Source organism: Rhinatrema bivittatum, chromosome 5, assembly GCF_901001135.1.
Source record: "Rhinatrema bivittatum chromosome 5, aRhiBiv1.1, whole genome shotgun sequence".
Lineage (NCBI taxonomy): Eukaryota > Metazoa > Chordata > Amphibia > Gymnophiona > Rhinatrematidae > Rhinatrema > Rhinatrema bivittatum.
Window position 1 is genome coordinate 132323401 of NC_042619.1, and position 27514 is coordinate 132350914.

General features: G+C 41.1%; 1 protein-coding gene across 1 annotated transcript in view; it reads right to left on the reverse strand.

Moving 5' to 3' along the window:
• Positions 1 to 27514, reverse strand: part of DGKH (diacylglycerol kinase eta) — a 735022-nt gene that overhangs the window by 216947 nt on the left and 490561 nt on the right. Inside the window, 2 exon segments of the mRNA XM_029602950.1 lie at positions 17783 to 17882; positions 24779 to 24864. Coding sequence (XP_029458810.1) covers positions 17783 to 17882; positions 24779 to 24864 — 186 coding nt within the window.

The following is a 27514-nucleotide window of genomic DNA, read 5'->3' on the forward strand; positions in this document are numbered from 1 at the left end:
GGGGGGAGCTGCCTGACCCTCACTCCTGACTTCCCCCATGTCCCAGCTAGTGAATGGTGTGTGGGTGAGGGGGGGGGGGGAGGATGGTGAAGTCTGAGACAGCTCCCTCCCTGCATTACTAGTGAGAGGCTGGCTTCACAGACAGGGGGGAGCTGCCTGACCCTCACTCCTGACTTCCCCCATGTCCCAGCTAGTGAATGGTGTGTGGGTGAGGGGGGGGGGGAGGATGGTGAAGTCTGAAACAGCTCCCTCCCTGCATTACTAGTGAAAGGCTGGCTTCACAGACAGGGGGGAGCTGCCTGACCCTCACTCCTGACTTCCCCCATGTCCCAGCTAGTGAATGGTGTGTGGGTGAGGGGGGGGGAGGAGGATGGTGAAGTCTGAGACAGCTCCCTCCCTGCATTACTAGTGAGAGGCTGGCTTCACAGACAGGGGGGAGCTGCCTGACCCTCACTCCTGACTTCCCCCATGTCCCAGCTAGTGAATGGTGTGTGGGTGAGGGGGGGGGGGGAGGAGGATGGTGAAGTCTGAGACAGCTCCCTCCCTGCATTACTAGTGAGAGGCTGGCTTCACAGACAGGGGGGAGCTGCCTGACCCTCACTCCTGACTTCCCCCATGTCCCAGCTAGTGAATGGTGTGTGGGTGAGGGGGGGGGTGGGGGGGGGAGGATGGTGAAGTCTGAGACAGCTCCCTCCCTGCATTACTAGTAAGAGGCTGGCTTCACAGACAGGGGGGAGCTGCCTGACCCTCACTCCTGACTTCCCCCATGTCCCAGCTAGTGAATGGTGTGTGGGTGAGGGGGGGGGGGGGGGGGGGAGGATGGTGAAGTCTGAGACAGCTCCCTCCCTGCATTACTAGTGAGAGGCTGGCTTCACAGACAGAGGGGAGCTGCCTGACCCTCACTCCTGACTTCCCTCATGTCCCAGCTAGTGAATGGTGTGTGGGTGAGGGGGGGGGAGGAGGATGGTGAAGTCTGACACAGCTCCCTCCCTGCATTACTAGTGAGAGGCTGGCTTCACAGACAGGGGGGAGCTGCCTGACCCTCACTCCTGACTTCCCCCATCTCTAGAGACCTGCCTTATCACCAAACTGGAGTCAGTGTGTGCAGTAAAGGAGACCTGCCTTGTCCCCACCCAAGCTGGAGTCAGTGTGTGCGCATATTATAATGCAATGCACAGGAAGCAATGAGGTGACTGCAGGAGTAGTGCACTGGCTGCCTACCTAGGCTTGAATATATTAATGCTGCAGTACTAATACAAATAAATTATAATTCTGCTAAACTGCCACTAGCCTCACCAGTTACACTAGCCAAGTAGCTTAGTCAGACATTCACCACCACCTAATAATAATGAATTATTAATTCAGTGATATAACAAATCATTTAAAAAAAATTGAGTAGGTTAATATAAGAGATGACTGTAGTAGATTGAATAAAGATCTGATGTTTCTGCTCTCCTCACACCAAACAAAAGGAACACACAAGCAGAGAAGCCCTTCTAACAAAGCTGAGCTAGTGAGTTAAGTAGGAGGAAAAGTAAACATACTGGTGCCAGTGTGGCTACTTAAAAAATACACTTACCAAAAATCAATTACATATATTGGAACTGTGTACAGTTCCAGCCAGGACCACCTTTGTAAAATGCACAGTGATTGGCAAATTCAACATGCACGTGTCTGCTAACAAAAATAATAAACAAAGAAGTTCTAGTCACGTGAGTGCTGATCATCACATGTCAAGCTTCCAACTGTTTCCATTTCACATTCCCCCAACCATTACCTCAGTGGTAACCTTGGTAATATCAACAGATAAGAGCACAGCCAGCCAATAGGAATACATATTCATTCCTAAGTGACCTTTACTGACCTGGGAAGTGTGAACACTTTGTTTCATTTTCTGTTGGTGTTCGTGAGTTTCCAGTTCCATTTCCCATCCCCCCAACCATCACCTCAGTGGTAACCTTGGTAACATCAATAGATAAGAGGGCTGCCAGCCAATAGGAACACATATTCATTCCTAACTGACCTTCAGTGACCTGGAAAGTGTCTATTTGTATCATTTTCAGTTAGTGCGCACTAACTCGAGTTAGTGCGCACTAACGGGGAGTTAGTGCGCACTAGCTCGAGTTAGTGCGCACTAATCGGAAAAAACGATTTTTAACGATTTTTCAACGAAATAATCGTGCCAAACACGATTTTCTTCTCCTGCCACACGATTTCTATCGTTAAGACGATATGGAAAACGATTCACATCTCTAGTAACCGGTCAACTCCGAATATCAAAGTTAGCCAATTAACTTATGTGGCTCTGATCCTCTCCAGAATGATTCCTGCCCCCCACCCGGAATGCCCCATCTTATTTGGCTAAATTCTAGCTGGGTAACTAGACTTTAGCCAGATAAAAGCTGAAAATAGCTGGGTAAGCCCTTTAGATGGATAACTATTACGTTACCATCTAAATGGCTTTTGAATATGGACCTCAAAGAAATCTCCTTTCTCCCTCCATAGGAGAAAGAGGGTGTACTGATTTCAGCTAGAAATCCCTCAATCAGGAGATCATACAGTTTCAAGAATTAAATTTTAGCTTGATGTGGGAGCAACTGTCTGATTCCTTTCTCCTGTGGCCTGAAGATCTTGCTTCAGCATCTTTTCTTCCTCTTGTCATCAGGCCTCAGCACTTCTTCAAATAAGGTTCATCTCAATGCCATTGTGGCGTATCACTAATAGATGGAAGGGGCTCCAATCTCTCTCCACCCTTTGGTATCCAAATTTATATAAAGACTGTGGCATTCCAGACCTGTGGTCAGTAAACCTCCAGTGCCTTGGGACCTCAGTGCAGTCTTAGCTCAACTTAATAAATTTCATTTTGAACCTGTAGAGTCAGTGTTTCTTGTGGCCATCTCTTTGGCACAAAGATTAAGTGAACTACAGGCTGTAGTTTCATATTTGTCATTTCTTAAGGATTTTTTCTTAATAGGATGGTTCTAAGAATGCACCTCAATTTCCTTTCAAAAGTGGTACCTGCTTTTCACACTGGATACAAAATTGCATCTAAATCCCATAAAAAGCAGAAACAGAACAAGAATTAAAACCAGGGAAGCCAAGGTTCAAATCTTGCTTTTCCCATTTCACTCCAGCTTGTTTGTTGGCTCAATGACAACTGCAACATGTGCCATGTAGAAAACCTGGATTCAATTCCCAGAACAGAATTCTGCTCACTGGACCGACAAAGGCTGGAGAATCTACAAGCTATTGTTGTATTTATATTCTTTCCAAAACCACAGAGGAGAATGGGCTTTTCAATCCTTGGCCTGCAAGAAAACCCTGGCATATTACCTAAAAAGTTCTGATGCATCACCTAAAGAGCTTCTCAATGGTTCAGATCCTTTGATCCCAATAGATTGGGAAAGGCAGTTGCCATACATACTCTGTCCAATTGGCTAACAAACTGTATTGCGCATTGTTATGCACTTAGGTGACCTGCAGATTACAGACTCTGTCAAGGCTCATCAAATGAGAGTGATGATAACTTCAGTGGTTTATTTATTTATTTATTTATTTTATTATTTTCTATACCGGCTTTCACGACCAGAGGTCGCATCAAGTCGGTTTACATTTAACAAGTCGTGCATTGAACAGAGAACTCAAGCTACTAAACTAGTGCAGAAATAGTAGTTACAATGAACAAGGAAGTTTACAACTGGGAGAGGAGGAAGAAGAAACAAAAGGGGCATGAATATTTACACAATAAAACGCATTTACAGAGAATATTTACACAGTATGCAATATTGAATCCGTGTCCGTATCTCAGAAAACTTCCATTGAAGACATTTGCAAAGTTGCTACTTGGTTTTCTGTGCTCAATTTCAAGTCCCACTACTTTCTAGACAATATGTCCCAAGGTGACAATAACTTTGGGCAAGCAATTCTGCGCAGCCTGTTCACCCAGTAGTCCCACTCTCGAACCTGGTGTTGCATTGTGGAACTACTTCCACAATGCAACATTAAGCTTTGGACTCCCCACACATAATGGCTAATTCATGCCTGCTTGTCCACAGAAAAAACAAGTTTGCTTACCTGTAAACAGGGTTCTCTGTAAATAGCAGGAAGAATTAGCGATTTTTATACCCACTTGCCTCCCTGGAGAATCGACTACTTTGCAAAAGTTTATGCTCTGGAAGAGACCGAGGGGTTCACAAGGCAGCATGCATATGCATGGAAACTTTACTGAGGTTTAAGAGCTGGGTCCATGTTGGCACCAGCAGATAATGTCACCTACATGTAATGGCGAATTCATGCTGCTAACCATAGCAAACTTGCTTTCTGAGCCTGCAAAGTTAATTCTTACCAGCATTTTCTAACACTAATTTATTTTTAAGAGTGGAGAAGTACCCTTGTGGTTAGAGCAGGGGGCTAAAACCAAGGAAGCCAAAGTTCAAATCTTGCTTTTCCCATTTTACTCCAATTGACCTGGGCAAGACACTTCATCAACCAAGCTTCAGGCATAAACTTAGATTGCAATCCCTCTGGAGAAGAGAAATACCTATTGTATCGATTTGTAACTTGCTATGAGCTCAGATGGTGAAAAATGAATAATAAAATCCACATCCAAATTTGCATCCTTATTTGGCTATCTAGGATGCCTAATTTCAAGGAAATCTGATCAACTTTATATTCCATTCTATTTAAAACCACACAGATATTATGCAAAACCAAATTTAACGGTTTCCCTGTTGTAAATATTTCCATTAAAGGCCTCCTTTAATTATTGTTTTAGTTCTACATTTGAATTCAAACATTCCTTTTGAATACAAAATGTTGAAAGCCCTTGACACCTCACAGGATCCAGGTAGGCCTCCCATAAGTATTAAGATCTTACTTGGTAGAGGTTTTATGTGAAGTGCACTAAATTTACACTTCCATTCCCTTGTATTTAATCAAAATACAACTAATCCCATCTAAACCATAAATATGAAAAAAAAAGAAAAATAAATATAATTCTAATAGAGATCAGGTGGTGTGATGATAGAGTAAAGACACGTTTCTTTGCTACTCAGGGAACCCACTCCCCATTTGCATGTGAATCGTGCTTTTGTGACCCTTTTAGCAAAGCATTCTTCCTGCTTTCTCCCTTTTGGGCAGTAAAGACTGAAATTGCGGTAAGCCTTTGTGAATAGAGGATTGCATTGTGAATAAAATCACCCGATGGGACAGAATGGCGGTACGGCCTGGTCAGACTAAAATGGCTGGCATGAGCAGTAACTTATCGTCACCAGGTATGCCATCGGAAGGGGTGAATGATATGGCTGTGCTCCAAAGCTGCGGCTTTGGAGCACAAGTTTGAAGATATAAAATAAATTTGACGAGATGGATGCTCTGCTCGCTGAAAATACAAAGCGGGTATATGAGGTGGAATTGCACCTTAATAAAATGAATAACTGCATGCAGGCCTTGGAGATGGAACTTATTGCCCTGCGGGCTAAAAATGCACAAAAACTAGAGGACTTGGAAAATTGGTCCCATAGGAATAATCTCCACTTAATTGGCCTGCCAGAGTTTGTCAAAGACTATGAGTTGTCAGGCTTTTTGGAGATATGGTTGGTGAAGTTCTTAGACCTGGATATTATACACAGTCAGTTTCGTGTTGAGCAGGTGCATCAACCAGGGATGCGAGCACAGTCATTAAATAAGCCAAGGCCTGTGATCTTTAAGGTCCTTAATTTCCAACACATTGAGACATATTGCAGAAATACCATATGAACAGACAACTCAGCTATGATGGGAGAAGCAAGTATTACTCTTCCAGGATTACTCAGCGGGTGTATCACTTCAGTGGCATTCTTTCTCAGCAGTAGCTGGTGGATCTACAAATTCAATTTGTCCTTCAGTTCCCTGCTAAGCTTAAGCTAACCTATAAAGGAGAAGTGAAATTGTTTACATTGGCAGAGGTGGTTCAGATGTTGTTGAACACTATTCAAGATAAACCAGAACAGCCATGATTTTGGCAATATGTGCAGTATCTCTGGAGGAACTTTAGAATCCTGCTTAGGAACATAAACAGGTTTGTTTGTTTTTTTTGTTGTGGTATTATCATCTGTTCTTCAGAATGCCCTCAAATGTTTGTTTACTTCTGGATATGTCAGAAAATATCTTATTATTTTGTGCTTTATTGATAATTACCTATATTCAGTGTAGTCAGTAATCAATAGCCATAAGAGACATGTAAGCATTAATACCCATATGCCTTTTTTTCTGTTAAAAACCATGACTTTGGTCAGGGTCTTGCTGAACACATTTCAGCTCCCCCCTTTACAGACCTTGAGAAAAAAAAAGCTGTTTACAGCTAATCCCTTATCTGTAGTGGAAAAGGAATGTTTAATTTTATGGCCTTGGGCAGCCTCAACCATTTGGTTATTCAGGCATGTATCCTAGGATAGAGGGGAGTGCATAGTCTTGTCTCAGAACTAAAAAGAAAGTAAAAAAAGACTGAAAGATTGTTTTTTTGCCTGGCACACCTTGGCATTAAATAAAAGACCGGGAAAATGGGCACCGCTTTAATCGGTAAGAAAAACTCCTATTTTCCATATTCTGATATTAATTACATTGTTTGAACCTTATTCAAGGTTTTTTAGAAATGAACTTCTTCAAAGGCTAAAAAGATATATGTATTGATAGAAATAATACAGTTACTTTGGATCAAAGGATCAAAGGATTTTTAGGGTATAAAACAAGAAGCAGACAAAGAAAGAAAAAAGTGTGACTTTGGATTTTTCCTTACACGTGGACATAGAGAGACAAAGAGCGGGCTACTTCAGATATCTGGTAAAGATATAATCTTTTATTCAAGTGTATGAGAACCGTAATTGCTATTGTTTCTAGATTGGCATATGTATTAGAAATGTATTAATTAATTAAAAGATGTCATTGGTCGATATCTATCTAATTTTAATCTTTTCAGTCACCCTATTAATGGTTTTCACATTGATTGTAGGGTATACTCTGGTAAAGTTAAGATTTGAATATAGAAATGTTTCTTAGAATCATTTAGAGATTTTAATATTGATATCTTTCTTTATCTGAAATAAAGAAAATATTTTTTACTACAAACTGTCTGGTTTATTCTAAACGCATGCTGTGCTGCATGAATTTTTGGTAAATGAAGTTCTGGAGTAGATAAGAAAACACATTTCTGAAATTAAATAATAAACTTTTTGTCTATAGGCAAGAAGGGTAAAAGGGGAGATTTAAGTAAAGGGTTTTCATCCAAGCAGGATTCCCTGGTAATAGTTTTTAATTCTGCTAGTGGTGAACCCCTACTTCCATCGAACCCTTTCACAGATATTGACCCAACAGTGCGTTGGAGTGTGAAGTGTGAATAGGAGTCTATGGAAGACACTCGGGTGGTTGTATTATTTGTTTGAGACTGAAGAACTGGAGCGACAGTACTCAGGACAGTCTCTCTTACTGCAGAGGCTCAGTGACTGTAGTTTTTTTTTTTCCTCTCAATTAAATATGGTTGGTGTTAAAGTGTGTTATAGTGTGATTAATAGGGAGTAGGGTCCTCACATATATAACACAATCCTGTTGCCCGGAGTCCAGCTAGAAGGTGTGGTGGTTAGATTCTTTAGAGGAGGGTGTGTGGGAAAAGTGGAGGGGGAGGGGGGTTTTCAGAGTAGAGGGAAAAGGAAAATGCTAAAAGGCATAGAGTAGGTGTTTCTCTGTGTAAGTCCGTTGCAATGATGGGAGGTTTTTTTGGTACACGAGCACTGTTTCAAGATGCATATGGTTGGGTTGGACCTAGGCTAGAGTGTCCAATCCATTTGAGTGCTTGCAGGTGGCTTTTCTTTGGTACATACTTGGTTCATAGATGTCCCTTGGTGTCATCTGAAGTGCATTGTGCTACATGGAACTTTGTGGGCACTGGGTCAGTGATCAAACAGTTTAAAAATTTGCAAGCTCTGCAGCGTTACAAGATACAAATTGCATTTTTGCAAGAGACAAGACTTGATAAAATTGAACACAGTAAGCTATGAAGACAGTGAGTGGGTACATTTTTTTCAGTTCAATCCCAAACTAAGTAGCGCTGTTCTTGGGGAAAGGAGTCTCCTTCATGGAGAAAGAGGTGATTGCAGACCCAAAAGGGCAATACTTGATTGTAGTGGCTCCTTATTCGGACAGTCTGTTGTACTTTGTAACGTATACACACCAAATGTGTATGATCATGATTATTTTGTAGCCTTGGTGCATTTATTGTTACCTTTTGCTAATAAGCCTGTCTTCATGGGTGAAGACTTCAATTGTGTTCATGATGTGACTATGGATCATTCTTCGCCATCTCTGGGCCAGTAGTCAATAAAAAACATTAGGGATAGCATACCTATGTCAAAATCTAACTCTTGAGATGCTTGGAGGGTTTTGCACCTGCTAGAACGAGAATACATTCATATCATGAGCACATAACACTCAATCTTGAATTGATTATTTGTTAGGGTAAAGTGAGGCCTTTTCCAAAATGGCAAAGGTTCAAATTGGTCCTCAACAATATCTGACCATGCTCCAGTATGGCTTGATCCAGGAGGTTATCATCCTAAAGCCTGATCTTGGAGATTCCATAAATATCTCTACAGAGATTTAGGATTCCATGAGTTTCTTGGGAAATGATGGGATGAGTATTTGACCAACAATACTGAACACCAGAATGCCCCCTTATTATTTTGGAAGATGGCCAAAGTGTGTTGGGTGTGGATATCATTTCATATACAGTGGCAAGGCAATAAGCCATGATAAAAGAAATCATTGTTTTAGAATCTCAAGTACGACGAGATAAAAAACGATATGAGAAAGAACCTACAGTGGTGCATAATCACCAGTTTCAAGATACACAAGCAGCGTTGAATATTTTATTGCATCAGAGAGCAAAAAAAGGCTTCCTGTATTATAAATATCATTTCTTTCAACATGGAAATAAAATGGGTAGAACTCTGGCCAATATCACCAGAAATTGGGGAGAGTCATAGTACATAGCTGTAATTTATAATTCCTCTGGTGAGGTTGTAAATTCAAGGCAAGAAATTATTGAGGTGTTTCAATCGTTTTGTCAGTCCTTATATGAGGCTGTACCAGGAGATGTAAGATGAATTAGGAATTTTCTGAGTACGTTAAAGTTGCCAAAGCTGACAGATGATCACTTAACTTGGTTGAATAAACCTATCCTACTATAGGAAATTCATTCAGAGATAATGAATGCAAAACCTTTGAAAGTGTCAGGTCCTGATGGGTTCCCTGCTGAATTGTATAAGTTTTGGGGCTAAAAATATATCTTCCGCTAGGTAGGATGTTTAAATAAGGTCATTTTCCTTACTCGCCAAATACAGCTATCATACAGGTCATCCCGAAACCAGGTCAATATGAGCTAAAATCAACTTCTTATTGATCTATATCTTTGTTAAGTTTTGACTTGAAACTGTTGGCTAAAATTATGGCAGAGAGGCTGGCTAAATTTGTTCCAGAGCTACTAGCAGATGATCGAGTGGGCTTTGTAAAAGGCAGGTGCTCAACCAGGAATGTGTGGAAAATCCTTATGTCTGTGGGTATTAGTAAGGAGCAGCTGTTGACTTCAATGCTTCTGAGTCTGGATGTGGAGAAGGCCTTTGACAGGTTGGACTGGATATTTATGCTGAACATTTTGAAGGCTTTTGGCATCGAGGATTTGTTCATTCAGGTAATCCAGGGTCTGTATTATGAACTGACGGTGAAAATATTGAGGAATAGCGTGCAGTTGCGGGCCACTGATCTCTGACAAAGTACATGCCAAGGATGCCCCTTATCACCACTTTTGTTTTTCTTATCTCTGGAACCATTGTTACAGAGGATTATGGATAATGATAAGATTGTGGGTGTCCTGGTAGGTGTGGGATGAGGCAATGCTATAAAGCTAGTGGCATTGAGGATGACATATCGGTGCATATTGCGGAACTGGTGAGTTCTTTAACAGCGTTATTAGAGGAGATGATCCTATATGAGGACCTATCAGGCTTTAAATTAATCTGGACAAGTCTGTAGCGCTACCAATACAAGACATGGTTAAGTAATTATGGGGAGCTGGATTTCCAATGCAATGGGCTGATTGTTCTTTTAAATACCTGGGACTAATACTGCATAGAGATCCTGCATTGATGTATAGAGTTAACTTCGAAGAGATGTTTAGGATTACAAACACTTTGTTACAAGCGTGGTCGGATCTTCCACTCTCCTTCCTCGCAAGGTTAATTTATTTCAAATGATGATATTCTCCAAATGGTTATTTTTATTTCAAGCAGTCCCCATGTGTCTTCTGAAACAGGACTTGTGGAAAATTGAGGGACTGATCCAGACTTATCTATGGAAGAGGAAGAAATCTAGACTTGTGCTGACAAAATTGTATGGGAGGTGGGGGGAGTGGGTCTAGCAAATTTGAGGAGGTATAGTTTGGCCTGTTGCTTGATCATGAGGGTGACTGGTTGTTGGCTACAAACTAATACACCCCTATAAGGTTGGAAAAGGCCTATCTCTCATCGTCAAATTTGCCTTATGTAATTCACAAGTCACCTGCAGTACTGCCAGCCTCTCTTAGGGCTAGCCCCCTGATAATAACTGTGTGGAAAACATGGAAATATTTATGCACTACATTACAGCTGCAGAGCAGTATATCACAATTTTTACCTTTTCAGGGAAATGGGGACTTCACGCCAGGTTATCATGGGGGGATATTTCTTCATTGCGAAAACAAGGGGCTTACGATTTTGGGCAGTTTTGCTGAGGGGAAACCTTGTTCTTTTCAGGAAGTGCAACAAGAATTTGAGTTAGATCGTAATCACTTTTTCACTTATCCATAAGCCTAAAACCTCTACAGTTGGAGGTGGAGAAAAATAAAATGTTTAAACACTTCAAATGTTCGCAATTTGGGAGTCCAACTGGATGATAGATTGTCCTTTGAAACCCAAATTTCCATGACGATGCGGAAGAGTTTTATGAAATTAAAGCAACTCATGATAATTAAAAGTTGGCTGAGTTTTGGGGCTCTTTGGATTGTTATTCGGGCATTAGTTTGCCCCATATTTGATTACTGAATTGAGTTATTGATGGGGGTGACAGTGAAAATCATGAAGTGACTGCAAGTAATGCAAAATATGACAGTGAGGTTGGTGTATGGGTGTCCAAGAAGGCTCAGTGCAAGACCATTGTTAAAGGAGCTGCAGTGGCTCCCTATTGATGCAAAATAAAGTTTAAGATCATGACTTTAATGTATAAAGTGAATTATAATGAGGGAGCAGGCTATTTAGCTAATTTGATATAAAGATATATTCCAGATCGGAAATTAAGTTCAGCAAATAGCCCTTTTTTCATAACTCCAGGGGTTAAAGTGATCAAAAGAGAGGCTTTTCAAAGGAAGATGTTCTCAATTTGTAGGCTGGCACTCTGGAATTTAGCACCACTGGAAATCAGTGGAAAAATCTGTTACACCAAACCTTTGTATTTGAGAAGTATATTGAAAAGGCTAATGCATCTAAGAAGTGGAGGAGTAGCCTAGTGGTTAGAGCAGCTGGCTTTGAACAGGGAGACCAGGGTTCGAGTCCTGCTGTCGCTCCTTGTGACCTTGGGCAAGTCACTTTGCCCTCCATTGCCTCAGGTATAAATTTAGATTGTGAGCCTGCTGGGGACAGAGAAATAACTACAGTACCTCTTTGAAGTGCCAAAATGCTGAATACAAAAGTGCCAAAATGCTGAATACAAAAATCTAATAAATAAAAAGGAGTTCCTTTTAGTTTGGGATATATAATCACCACACAAAACTCATAGCTTGCTTCTAAATGATATTTGATAATCTGTTGGTGAGGGATTTTGCTTAATTATTTATTTGTTCATATATGTATTTCTTTTATTTCAATTTCATGTATGCTGCTCATCACATTCCAATGGGAAGCTTGTCATTTGGGATGGGTTTGTTGGGGTGGAGGGGTGAACCCTTGGGTAGTAGGAAGGGTAAGAAGTGGAGAAGGGGCATGTGAGGGATACTTTTGATGTGAGCTGTTATTATGGCTCTGTTAAACACATAAGGCTGGATACTAAGCAGATCTCACCAATATTCCAGCAAATGTTTGTAACTGTTCTTGTTAAAAATAATAAAAACAGATTAAACCATAAATATAATTATAGTATTGCACACTATTACTCCATGGTTTTATCCATAAAAACATGTTTAGGTCAGCACTTCTGCCATCTTGTAACTTTAAAAACAAATACAAAAGATTCCCACTTAGAGCTTTTATGGAAAAGAAAGCACTATAATGAAGAAATATGACACTACCCAGAGGCCACAAGTTCCAATCTAACATCACATAAACCATCACCATAGGAATAGATAATGTTCTTCATTGCTCCAGACGTCTGCTGCATCCAGTATCGTAATACATAAAAATTGTTCCCTGGCGAACCCAACAATGGCACCAATGAAAATTGCTTCCTCCCACACTCAGCATCAAGCAAATTCTATAGATGGTTCACAATATTTAAATAATGAAGCCGGTCTTCACTGCTGTTTCATTCCATATTTCACGATGACCATTTTTCTGCAACTTGCTCAAAGTCAAGGCTCTAGCTGTCCATAACATCAGTGCTCCTTTATATACTGCTTCACCTGTTATCTGCTGCCACCACTTTTCCTTCACCTAGGACTCATTTAGCACATGACGGTAGCATTCCACTAAACGTAGTATCAACCTGAGGTCGATACCATCATTCACCCATCAACACTGGTACGTAAACCTGAACAACAAATATCACACATACACATTGCTAAAGCAGGGTCTAAAGCTAAAACAAACTTTTTCAACAGATTCCTCCAAACTGCCTACATAGGTCATCACAAACTACAAAGTACAGCACCATAGCCTCACATCCACCAGATTGCCATCACTCACCCTGGGTCCAAACTCATTTTACCAATCATCCTCCAGACTAAAAAATATCAGGGCAAACAGTGAGGTCAGAGAATCAAACCCACAGACAGGGAAAGCATTACATTTTAAAAGTACTTCTTGTTGTCGGGTAGGGTACCAAACAAAACTGTAAAGAAACACATTTTTAATTAAAAAAAAAAAAAAAAGCTTTTGATGTAATATGGGGCTTGATATGTGTTAAAAGACTGCACCCAAGGGTACATAGGAAGAGACATGGACCCCATCTGCTCTCAGTTCTCCTCGGATAGCATTAATATCTGTGTTCCAAGACTTCTTTTGGAGGGAAATGTAGTTTCAAGGCCCTTTTACATTTAACACAATGCCAGCCCTTTTGTCTCCTTTGTAAACAGCACTGATATTAATCATAGTCTTTTGCATCCAAAAATGACACTGAGAAGCAATGTAGTTTCCAACTTTTTTACTGATAGTTGATTACGTGGCTGAAGAATATGTACAATTCTCAAATCAGAGTCTTAAATAAAGTCAATGAACATATATGCAGAAGAAAACATTAATAAATTTGTGACATCACTCTTCTAGTAATGTCTTAATTTACTAGAAGCCAATTCCTTAGAAATCCATATCCTCGGGTATTTGGGCAACCCTTCTGAGTTTGATGGTTGTACTGTCTTTATTCTTCAATAAAAATGATTTTGACAAAAAAAAAAAAAAGAAATCCATATCCTCTTTGTCCAAGTACTCAGTTTTTGAGGAAAGCTTACTTGTCCTTCCAACTTCCAATTTTAATCCAGCATATATCAACTATTGAGCGGTTAGATTAAAGTCCCAACACTTTATTAGAACTAAGTCCCAATTATCATGCCTTTCCTGAAGTCTTCTTAAATACTTTAGATCTCCTTATGAAGTACTAGATGGGCACTCTTCTTTCATATGAAATACACCTGAGTCAGCAGCAAACACAGTGCTTGAATACTTTCAGTTCCTTCCCTCCAGCAAGGGACAGGACTCCACTTTTTAGTTGAGCTCACCCTTATAAGAACAATTCCCACTAGATTTTTTCAGCTCCTCCAGAGCTGGACATCTATCTAAGAATGCTTTCCGATTTGGACTTCTATCTAAGATTCAATGGTAACTGGAAGTTATCGTCCACCTATTTACTTCTTTCGGTCCGATATTTATTAATTGTGTTTCTTACGTATTATCGAGTAATTTATATTCTCTCCCAGGCTGTATCTAAATTTGCAGATATTTAAGTTCCTGTACCCCAGTTATTTGTATTCCCTGTTCCTGTTACGCTCCCATGTGACATTCTGTTTCAGTGTAAACTGGTGTAATTTGTATTTTATACACAAACGTTGGTATAAAAAAGTTAAAAATAAATAAATAAAATGAAAAAGCCTGAAATTCCTCAGGCTCTTCCTAGGTGAAAGATGCCTCTTCCCAATAGAATGGAAATTGATTCCCTGGTACTAAGGGCACTCAGCTCTAGGTGGAACAAAAATAGTCTTTTACAAAGAGGGGGAAAAACAAACCAGAGACAGGAAAGGTGGAAAAACTTCCTTGCCTTACAACTGAGGAGATAGTGCAAGACAGATTCTTTAAAGCTGAAACTCTTCTGCATAGGTTCACTAACAGGTCTATCCCCTGGAGAAGTGATAGAACCCTGACAGAATCTTCCCTATCCTTGGGACGCCCCAATCCTCTGTGAACTATCCAGACAAAGGTCTCACAAGGGAAATCAACAAAAAAATGGATTAAAAGAGCAAAAGCAAATGGAAATAGGTCAGCTTAACAGTCTGACCCACAATAGGGAAAAACAGACAGCCCTTTTAGAATAAGTCAGAAAAAATAAACAACAAGTGACAGGGAACTCCTGCCTTCAGGAAATCCAAACTATAGTCCATGCTCCTAAGATGGTGCTTGGAGGTGATAAACAGCTAGAGCACCCATTTGCAGATCCCACGTGGGAGAGTAAAACCCAAACCTCTTGCCACTAAACTTTCTTTGAACCTCCCCATGACAGTTAGTACACTCCTTCTTTGGAACAATCATTTCCACCCTACTGAATTCATTAAGCCCCACATTTCATTTTATTTCCTGGCAGTTTCCTTCTGCTCCTCTTTTTGGCTTCAGTCTTAATAGGAGTCAGCTTCTATTGGGCCATGGTGCTATGAACCTTCATTAAAACTTTTCAATCGTTTTCCCCTATTTTTATATATCCCCTCTCCCAACTCTGCCCAGCCATTGCAGCAACTGTTGGGTGATGCATCATTGGACGATGGCTGAGATTTCCTCCGCAAAGTGGTCCCAAAGGCTGCTTCTGCAGTATCTCCAGTCTTTGCCGATTCAGGGAGCTGAATTGTGGCCTGGGAATTGAACCCAGGTCTTCTGCATAGCAGTATGTTGCAGATGTAATTGAAAGCCAAACAAAATAGGTGGAAATCCAAAATCACTGATAATACTGCAGAGACAATAATAATGATTGGGACAAAACTTGAAAGGTCCACAAGAACTCAAAAAGCTGTTCAAAAAATGTTTTATTCATTTATGGAAACTAACTTCTTAATGGATCATGTTCCTGGACCCATGAGATGAACCATGTTTTGATTAACTGCACTGGGAAGGACCAGATCTCAGTATAATTAGTGCAGGGGCTTATTGGTGAGGTCGGAGCACAGCTTATTGACAGCCAAGAACTTCAATGGGCAGACGCCATACTGTTCTCATATAAATTCAAGGAGGAGATCTCTGCAACAAAGTTTTAACAGATTACAGGCAGGAAATTGCTTGACAGCAGTTGGCAGTAAATGAGGGCTGTCTGTGGATGTAACTGAACCAACAAGCAAGTCTAAAGCCCCACTTTCATTCTTGCCCTTCAGCAAGTTTATGCTTTTTATGGGATTTAGATGCAATTTTGTGTCCATTGTTAACATGTTGCCAGCATTTTGCTAAAATTCAGGCGGTATGAGGATTATTTGGAATGTTTAAGGCAGATCAAGAAGCAGCAATCTAAAAAGATGTAATGAAATTTTGTTGGGATCAGACATATCAGCTTTTACTTAGGACATTTACAACAGCTTATGCCTCAAGGAGAAAGTATTTGTCTCTGCCTAGGAGCACCAAAGACAATATTTTTTTACCACTGTGCTGCCTTGGGGAAGAACATCGTCATTGCCAATATCTCAGTTGATTAGTCTGAAGACCTTCCTTGAAAGTAAGAAAATTAAAATGTCGCTCACCGACTAATATTTCAGTGAGGGCATAAATAATCATCAGTACTATGGTGAAACAACATTTGGGGTCTTAATGAAAAGGAAATACATTTAACCATTTATCTCATGTTTTATGGTGTCACCAGTGTTGGAAGACTGATAGCAAAGGGTCATCTTCAAGACCAGACAATAAGGGGTTAACATTCCTCTGCTGTGTCACCTGACCTTGGATGGGAAGGGGTGAGACTGTAAGGGTTATCTAGATAGGTAGAAAATACTGGTTTCTTCAGAGCTGCACCACCCCTATGTAGTGGCGATGATGTCATGCTGAGAAAACAGTGTTCTCTGCATCTGTCTGCTGATAGGGGGAAACAACCCATTCATGTTGACTGCACTGGTGTAGCAGAATGAAGTAGAAGTGTATTTTTTCTCTACCCCAGTTTCCCAAGTAAAGTATCCATGCATGCTGCCAGAGAAGAGTGCTGAGTCATTTCTGCTTCACAGTAAGTGTTTCTCCTGGAAGTGTGGGGTCCCCACTGCACACATCTGGTTTTGATCTTGAACAACTAGATTGGGCCAGAGTGGTAGCAGAAAAAAAACCTACAACCAGGACACCATGATGTTAATAATTTCTTATAATGCTCTATTTCATAAATGCTATTCAATTTTTACATACACATTACTGTTCTAGCCCCTCCCCTTCAGGCAATGTGCAAGAAACAGGAGAGGATGGCCTGGAGAAGGGAACAGAGCAATTGTTTTCTGCTCTGCCCATTCCAGCCTCACCTTCTTTCTTCCTGTCCCCTGTCCTGAGGTAGCATGTGGGGAGAAACAGGAGGGGAAGGGCTGGAGTAGACATAGCTGTAGCTCTCTCTGATTCCAGGACTTAGAACTCAGCTGAGGGCAAAAAGAGAGAGAAAGGAGACACCAGAGAGCACAAATCATTGAACTGTGAGTGATTTATGGCAGACTGGGGTTGAGGAGAGGAAGTAGAGTGCAGAAGCCCTCGTTAGAGAAGTGGATGGAGAGAGAGAGAGTGTGTGTGTATGGATTAGTGGTGGGGGGGGGGGGGGAGAAGGTTGATATATATTCTCTGTGATCATAACTCAAAAGTTCAAGGTGTGATTGGGATTGCTTCTTTAGTGGCATGCATTCTCTTTCCTATGCATAACCAAAACACCTCTGTGATATGCCCAATCAAACCTAATGAACAAGAAACAAACTCACACACAGCATTGAGAGAGGACTCATCGATCGGGCTCATCTAGACCATTTTACACCTGTATAAAATAAGTTTTATGTGGATTATAAACATATCATTGTGTTGACATAGGCCCACCCACACCTTTTATTTAGTTATATATTGGCAACACAGTTCTCCTATACAACAAATATGTAAGTGAAAAAGGTATAAGCTTGATCCTAAAGGTTTTTATGATGGGCACCAAAAAAAGAAACTTTTAGATAGGCCCAAAGATATTAATGCATTTTGTTCTGTTTAACAGTAAAGCTTTGCTAAACATTTGATTAGATAATTTGAATAAAATTAACTTTTAGCTAGATTTTAACATTCTTTAATGTATTTCTAATATTTCTTATAGTCTTAAACCTTACTTTAATAGCCATGGCTTCAGCTTCTTCTGCGTTTTCCATTGGTTTTTCATAGGTCTTCCCTACTTTGGCAACAAAATCCTTTACAGTTTCACATAATATCCTTGTGGATAAAAAGAAAAAGCAAGGACAGAAAAAGTTAAGGTAGCAACTTGCAGCGGTGGGTAAGGAGGCTTGGTGGCACAGTGCGATAATGTACACACCTGTCAGCAATGACAACATGGGTGCTACTCCCAGTTTACAACCCAGGTGCAATAAGGTTGGTGTCTCCGCTTAGACCTCAATGGACATTTCTTCCACATCACAAACCACCACATAACTGGCACTGTTGGCAGAAAAGTTGAAGACTGGCATAGCAGAGATGCACTGATAGAGCTGTCTGAATACTCTGCTGGCACTACATCTTGCTGTCTTCTATACAAGAAATTATTAAGGTTTTTGGAATAAAATAAGCTTATATTTCCAGGAAGATTACATTTTAGGACCGATGACCAGTATACCTTCCCAAAACCAATGCACTTTCCTAAAGTTATCTATATTATTTGTGATTTTTTTGTAACTCTCCTAGAGTGCTGTAGTATTTAGGAGAGATCTAAATGCAAATATATGCATAAATACAAGCCTAACTCTATAAGGTTTAACTATAGTACCTGAATGTAACCTGCTCTGATGTGCCTGAAAAGCGAAATATACATCAGATAAATAAATAAATGACATCACAGTGCAGAACTGTACCAGTCATTACCAGCCAGCATTCATAGCCACCAAAAGAGAAGAGAGTCTAGCCATTATGCAATAATGTCGGTATGCCGGCTCAGAGCACATGCATACTGGATTCCAGAAGAACCTGTTTTCTATGTCACCGGGATAAGGACTGACACTATAGTGGCTGAGCTAACTGGGATGGAAAGAAGCTAAAAATGAGAGAAATCAGCATGTACCTGTCAATGAAGGTTCATGGTGCCAAAAGCACAGCATCTATTGCAATTATTCTTTGAATTATATTTTGATCCTTCTTTCCAAACTATGTACATTATTTCTGTGACTATCTGCACCCCCTAGAATACAACCAGCACCCTTACTTTCCAGCCTGCCCTTTTTTCCCAGAATGCATTAGTCTTAAAAGAAATTCTAATTCTCTAAATAGAACACAGTCCTACCTTTAGCTAATTTTACCTTCCCTTTCCTAGCCTTTTCCCCCACCTGAGCTCTTGTTATGGAGTCAGCTGTCGAAATATGGAGGAGTTCACATTTATGAAAGATGAGTTAATGTACAAATATTTGTAAAAAGCAAGTAACTGTACAATAACATGATTAGAAGCCTTAACAATGATGTCACTGCTCTCAAGTTTCAAACCTGTGCTAATGTAGATAATTGTCTTTGTACTGCCATGCATTTAATATAAGCTGTACATTTGTCCTTGTTGTATTGTTAAAATCTTTATTTCAAAACTGCTGAACATACCTTAGCATGAACATCTACTGGAACAGTCTCCTTCCTAGCTTTCCATAGAGACAAGAATTAGTAGGCAGTGTTGCGTTCTGGTTTTGCAATTGATCTAGTGACTGACTAGTCAAGGATTAATTAATGGCTGCTGTTTCTCTTGGCATTAAGAAGCCAAAGAGATAACATTACTACCTCAGCTTCAACATACAGAAAAGATAATTTTGTATTGCCATGATTGTGTATATCTAAAATATGATATCTATTGAAATATACAGAGGGATAGATATAGCCAGACAGATAAGTTGTACTGCTAAATCACAAGTTATTAATATGGTTTATTGTGATCCCTAATGACTTCTAAGATACTGCCAGTTATGAACCACATATATTCCGTGGTGTAGCTACAGGTGGTACTGGGTGAGCCATGGCCCACTCACTTTGGGCTCAGGCCCACCTAACCAGGGCTGATTGGCCCGGAAGAGGGCTAAAGCCCAGAGCAGCAATGTTGTCGTGGGATCCCATCCCTGCAACAGCGAAGAGGAGGGCCGGAGCTGTAATGCCATCATGGGATCCTATCCCTGTGATGGCGAAGAAGAGGGCAGGAACAGCAAGGCTGTTACAGGATCCCATCCCCGTGTCAGCGAAGAGAAGGGCCGGAGCAGGAAGGCTGTTGCAGGATCCCATCCCCGTGTCAGCGAAGAGAAGGGCCGGAGCAGGAAGGCTGTTGCAGGATCCCATCCCTGCAGCAACGGAAGTAGGAGTTTGACTGTGCCTAATGAAAAGACCCCGTGTGTGTGTGGGTGAGAATGGGAGCCTGGGGGTATGTGTGGATTAGAATGGGAGCTTGGGGTGTGTGTAGGAAGGGTGAGAATGGGAGCCCGGCAGTGTGCTGTGTGAGTATAAGAATGGGAACCTGGGTATATATCTGTGTGTTTGAGAATGGGAGCCAAGGAGGTGTATGTGGGTGAGTGTGTGTGTGTGGGGGGGGGGGGGGTTGAGAGAGTGAGAGTTTGTTGTTGTGGTAGAGCATGTGAGAGTAAGAGTATGTGTATGTTAGAACATGTTAGAGTGAGAGTTTATGTGTGTGTGTGTGTGTAGAGAATGAGAGAGAGAACTGTGTGGGGGGAGAGTATATGAGAGTGAGAGCTTGTTGCTTGTGGTAGAACATGTGAGAGTGAGAGCTTATGCATGTGTGTATGGTAGAGCATGTTAGGGTGAGAGCTTGTGAGTGTGTGTGTAGAGAATGTGAGAGTAAAAGCTTGTGTGTGTGAGGGAGTCTGTGAGAGAAAACATGGGCCTGTGTGTGTTGTGTGTGTGTGTATGAGGGAAGACGTGAAGAAGGGAAGAAGACAGTAGGAGAAGAAATAGAACAAGAAGAGAGACCCTAAAAAGGAATTAGGAAATGATAACAAGAGAAAAATGGGAAAAAAAGACTAGACTAATTGATTAGAAAAATACAAAGATCAGACAACAAAGGTAAAAAAAATTTTTTTGAGATTTTAGCAACTGGAATATGCCAACTTTGGGAATGTGCATGTCTTATATTTTTGTATTTTGTTCTTTCTTCAGTATTCCACTTAGAGTCTAGTTTCTCAGGCTTTCTATTTTGGTTTTGTCTGCATGTTTCTGTTTAAATTAGCAGTTAACAGAAAGTACGTTCATAATAAAAATGTAAGCAATATAAGATCACACAATAAAATAAGATAAAAATAATAATCACACATTAAAATGAAATATAAACAAAACAAAAATATATCATAACGCTCATGGAAGTGGCAAAAAAGTATGGGGCTTAAAGAGGACCAGATGGAACTTAATTTACTGGTGCTTGTTTGTGCATAAGTAGGTTTTTAGATTTTTCTTAAATTCCCTTGAGTTCGTTTGAAGCCTGATGTGATCTGGAATAGAGTTCCAAAAGATAGGGCCTGCCACTGAAAAGGCACATCATCTGGTAAGATCAAGCCTAGCTGTCCGAACAGAAGGGACTTCAAGAAAACTTTTGTTCAAGGAGCGAAGCTGTCTGGAGGGCTGACACAAAAGAAGAGAGGTGCATAACTGGATGGCTGATTTCTTGTGAAGGAGATTGTGGATAATCAAAAGAATGTTGCAGTGTATTCAGGATGAAATTGGAAGCCAGTGTAAAGAGTGAAGAACTAGGGTAATGTGATCTCTAAGTTTAGAACCTGAAAGAAGACGAGCAGCAGTGTTTTGAACTAGTTGAAAAGGACATAATGCAGAGTCTGAAAGACCTAAGTATAGAGTAATAATCTAGACCTGTAAGAATCAGGGCTTGTAACACTGAACGGAAGTTGTTGGGATATAGCAATGGTTTTAGGTGTTTCAGTAAATTAATCTTACAGTATGAATTTTTTTTACCACAAAACAAATATGAGACATGGAAAGTTCAGAGTCTATAACAACGTCTAAGTTACGAGCTTTGGTGGATATGGCAATGGAGTGGTTGTCAAAGGTGAGATGAGATGGAGGACAACAGGAAAACTGAGGAATGGTAGATAGATGTAAAATTTTGGTTTTGGATGCGTTAAGTTTAAGACGGTTGTGAGAAAGCCAAGAATTAATAGACCTAATTCAGAGGCTGACAAAGGCCAGAGTATTGAACCAGGAAGGACTATAGGGAATGAAAAATTGAATGTCGTCTGCATATATTTTAAAATTTATACCAAGTCTCTTATTTCTATATTAGGTAAGGGTCAGTCTCTGTTTTGCCTGTGTATGTGTTACTGAAGTGCAGTACTTCTGCCAGCATTTGTTTCTCTGTAGTAATCCAGCTTCTTCTGTTACTCCAGTAGGTGATGTATTAATGTTCTAAGGTCTCGTGTAGTATTTGCATTACTGCTTTTTCATAAGGTTACTGTTATTTGAATCTTGAGAGTCTATGCTGTGACTGTATGGTATGGCAAGGATCTAGAGGTTTCTTTTTTTGCAGGAGTTTATGTTACGTCACAAAAGTTTTAGCAGTGGAGGGATATTTTTTGCTGAGTGATACCAGAATTTGAATTTTTTTTCCCTAAGTTGGTTGTAATGTGAATTGTTCTAGCTCTGCTCTGCACCTGTTCTGATGATTAATGCTATTTTATTGTAGTTATGATTATTTCTGGCTTTCTGCAGAGGATTCATGAAAGTATACGTTGATTTTTGTTTTATTATATGATTGATTGGATTTGTTTGCTTGTTTTCTTTACTTTTTATATGATATACTTATTCATTTAGAAAATAGATTAATACAGATTAATAAGGAATTTTTAATGCTGGTAAGTGCTTTAAATAATTGAGGCAAAATGTTTTAAAGTTTCATGCATGATACATAATTGCTGTTGCAAACTACTTAGAAAGCCATTATAGGGTGCAGTATATGGCATTATTTATCAATAAGAATACAACTAGTTGGTGTCAGACCTGCATGCCTACAGCCCACCCATGTTAAACTTGTGCCCACCTGAAAAATCAGTTCTAGCTACGCCACTGCATATATTTCTGAAATTACTAATGATACTCATAAACTGACAAACTCCATTCATTCATTGAACTGGCCAGGCAGATCTGCCCAGCTGCACTAGTAGTTTTGCAAAACTATTGTTTTTAATTATATCAACCAGTTGCCACTAGTCCATCTGGATAACAAACAAGACAGTGAAGCCAAAGATTTGTGGAGCACAGCTAATACAGCTTTTGCCACCCCAAAAGAGAAATATTTGCTAAGGCATAGCATGAAGAAATACTCAGATAAGATACGGAGAGGGTGATATTTAGCAGGTCGGGGAGCGGGAAAAGTTTACCCGGATATTCAGCAGAATGTACCTGGAGAAGGATTCCAGTGAATATATCCGGATAAAGTTATCTGGGTAACTTTAGGACAGATACATTTCTGACCAGATTTACCCTTACGTCAACTAAATATTGTGGGCTAGATTTTAAAAGCCCTGTGCGCGTAAATCCTGCCGGATTTACGTGTGCAGGGCACTCGTGCACCGGCGCACCTATTTTGCAAAGGCTGCCGGCGCGCGCAAAGCCCCGGGATGCGCGTAAGTCCCGGGGCTTCGTAAAAGGGGCAGGAGGGGGCGTGTCCAGGGGCATGGCGGCAGTCCGGGGGCATGTCCAGGGGATGTGTCCGTGGTCAGGGGGCTGTCCGGGGCGGGTCCGGGGGTGTGGCGATGGTTCGGGGGCGGGCCGGGAGGGCGGTCCCAAGTCCCCCGGCACTGTGGCCTGTGCCAGGGGATGCCGAGGTGGCACGAGCAAGTTACGCCTTCTTTAAGCAGGCGTAACTTGCACAACAAGGTAGGGCTGGGGGTGGGGTAAATAGGGGAAGGGAGGGGAAGGTGGAGGGACGCGAAAGGAAAGTTCCCTCCAAGGCCGCTCCGATTTTGGAGCGGCCTCGGAGGGAACGGAGGCAGGCTGCGCGGCTCAGCGCACGCAGGCTGACGATTTTGCGCAGCCTTGCGTGCGCCGACCCCGGATTTTATAAGATACGCGCGGCTACTAGCGCATCTTATAAAATCCGGCGTACTTATTTAAGATCTACCTCAGCGTGAGTAATAAGATGCCTGGACAAAATTTAGCCAGTGTGCCCAGGGAGGGAGGGTGAGGGGAATTTTCAGTTCTCACTTTTTGTTTTGGTAACCCCATAGGTCTTAGCTTCCAACTTCAAATAAAAGAAACAAACTGTTCTCCATCCTTGGACATTTTTTGCTTTACCTATTTATAATGCAAATTTTATAGGCACTCATGCTGGGAAAGTATTCTTTTCCTGCTATATTTCTCTACCACATCACACAGCTGTTGACACTGTGCGCAAACAGCAATAGTGGTCAGGCCCAGCATAGCTGGAGAAAGAACAGTCCAGAGAAAACACACTGACTAGCAAATGTATCTTAGGAAGAACCAGAAACTAAATGGGCTGGGCCATAGGGGCAACGGCCTGACCAAATTATGGCCTTTCTCGCAGAACCACTGTGGGAGATCCAGGTCCAAGTTGGGCAGGCAGCAGTTGTTCAGTGGCAGGAGGAGGAGATCAGTGGTGCATCGGCTACATGCTCCCTCCATGCAGCTCTGGGCCTGACTGCTGCTTTGGACCGCATAGGACTCTGGAGAGCTTTGGTTTAAAGCAGCAGTTGGTGGAAGAGGAGGTGGAGAGGAAAGAGAGTGCAGCCTAAGGCACCACTGCTTTCCTTCTCCTGCTGCTGATCAGCATGGAAAGTATGAAGAAAGGAAGATAGATTGAAAGAGGGATGGGACGGGGAGAGAGAGGGAGGGGATGGGAAGGGAAAGTGAGACAGGAGTGGTGAAGGAGGGAAGGAGGGAGATAGAAAGAGATAGAATGGTGAATGGCAGGGGGACAGGTGTGAATGGCAGGGAGTGCCATTCACACCTGTGAATGGCAGGGGGACAGGTGTGAATGGCAGGGAGGGGGTGTGAAGGGACAGAGTTTGGTTGACTTGGCACACCAATCAGACAGGCATTCCATTGCCCTTTCTGCAAACCAAGCACACCATTATATAAAAACAAAACAAGGAAACAAAACTTTCTCAACTTACTTGGCAGATGATATAACTACTGAGTGCTGATCAGAATTGAGTATTTTTGCGAGATGAGCAGCTACTGAATCCTCATATGAAGATATCTGAAATGGTCATCACATGAATGTTAATATTTATAGAAACATTTTGCATTATTTGTCCTACTCCATCAATGGGATCACATGCAACTCTACCTACACACAGGTAAATAACTGAGAACTCTGGATCAATGCTCCTATTAGGCTCAGATATAGTATTACTCCTGTGCTACTTATTTAAAGAGATAATTTTCAAAGAGTTATGCAGGTGTTGTGCATGTATAATTTGCATGTATGCATATGTATCCTATTTTAGAAACTTCAAAAGTACACATGTACCTGCAGTGTCGCATGTTAACCGGGGGAAAAAATGGGCAGCTTAGGGACATGCCAGGGCGAGGTTCAGAAGTATGCATACAAGTTGTTATTTCGCAATTGGTATACATGCATATGTTTACAACCTTGTCCATATGCTTTTAGGCCTGCTAATTAACTCATGCAATTGAAATCACACTTGTCTTTTGTCTATAGCTTTTGGGTGGGAAATCTGAATGAACTGATGGGGGATCAGAGTGAAGTGCTGGAGGATCTTGGTGAACTGATGATTCCAAGTATGTGTGCAAATAAGTATTTTCAGGAGCGGAGTATGTGCATTCATTATAAAATACCTACCTCTGCATTTAATTCTGAGTTAATACACTTTACTGTTACAATTATTGCACATGTAAAATATATGTGCATAATTTTATAAAATGGGTAGATAAAGTATACATATTCTTGAATTATAAATGTAAAATGTATTGAAACATATACACATACTTTTTTTTTTTAAATTAATACTTTTATTAACTTTCAATATAATAAAGTTATTACAATAGCAACATGAATACAACAGAGACAATACATCCCTAATTCCCCCCTCCCTCCCAACCCCCCACCTAGGCAGGGGAGCTCCCCTTGATCTGTTACCAAATTCCTCAAGGTAAATGATATCTTCTTATGCATTCACCCACATACTCTCCAACCCCATATAAATGTGGAGTTGAATCCACTCCCACCCCCACTCACCAAAATCAGCTAAGCTCTTAATCTAATCACAGATTACATGCAAGAAATATATTCCACAAATGGTTTCCATGAAGCACGACAAGATGCCATTCTCCCATATTTAGCAGCTGTTAAAGAAGCCAGACGATAATATGAATGTAATTTATCAATAATCTCCGATATCTTCGGTACCTGTTCTGTTTTCCACCGAACTGCTATCAGTGTGCGAGCAGCTATAAAGGTATGAGAACAGAAACGCTGCTGGTTTTTATGAAGGGCATCTGGGAACACATGCAGTAAGGCCATCAAGGCGGATGCCTGTAGGGGCACTTGAAACAAGTCACTCAGCCAGTCAAATAAAAGGTCCCAAAAAATTTGAATTTTTGGACATGTCCACCATATATGGATATATGTACCTCTACTTCCACATTTACGCCAGCAGGAATACGAAGCAGTCGGATATATCCTATTAATCCTATCTGGGGTGAAGTACCATCTGTATATCATTTTATAACAATTTTCCCGCAAGCCTGCGGAGATGGAGCATTTCCTAGCAAAATATAATATGGCCTCCCAAAACTGCGGTTGTAGTTGCTCCCCCAGGTCCAATGCCCACTGCTTCTCAAATGTGCTGACTGCGTGACCAGTGGGAGAAAGTGCATGATATAATTTAGAGATAGGACCTTTCAGTCGGTCACTATTCTGCACCAGTGACTCAAACAGCGAGCGACTGGGTCTTAACTCGTTAGCACGGTGAAGAGACTGAATGAAATGAACTACTTGAGCATACGCCAGAAAATCCCTTGAACGAAAAGGTGAAATGTCCATTAGACCCTGCATGGATAAGAGCGACCCTTGAGATATCAAGTGACCAATTGTGGTGAGACCCGCTGCCCTCCAAGCTGCCGCCTGTGAAATGCATCTATTATAGAGAAGAGAAGTTTGATAAAAATATTTATAGTCCCCAACTACTTGCCGCCTACTCTGCTTCCAAATAGTCAGTGTCACCTGTAGGGGCCACGTTATGTCCTTAACAGTCTGCCAGGAGCTTCTAGGTTGCCAAAATATGGCCCTCAAAGCCATAGGACCTAACAGAGCTTGTTCAATCGTCACCCATTGTTTAATTTCCAGTGTACGGTGTATATCCAAAACTGCCCGTAATTGAGCCGCTCTATAGTACTTCAAAAGGTCAGGTACGCCCAGACCCCCCCTGTGATTTGGGACTATATAAAATGTGACGCGCTATTCGGGGTGGGCATCGGCGCCAAATAAAATCAAATAACCTTTTTTGCCAGCGGCGGATCAGCAGTGCAGAGATCTCCACTGGTAGGACAGAAAACAAATATAGAAATTTGGGCAAAATTGTCATTTTAGTGATAGCTATTCTGCCCAGCCAGGAAAATGTACGCCTATTCCATCGGCTCATATCCGTTGTCAAGTTGTCTAAGAGCGGCGTATAATTTAAATGGAACAGATCTGTGAGCCTAGCGGATAAATACACCCCCAGATACTTAATATGAGATTTTGCCCATTTATACGGGAATTTACTGCGTATAGTTTGCATGTCTACGGGACTCAAGGTCACATTAAGTAGTTCAGATTTTGAAAAATTCACTTTGAGGCCCGCTACGTTGCCAAATTGCCGCAGTTCACGGGTAACCCCCTCCAG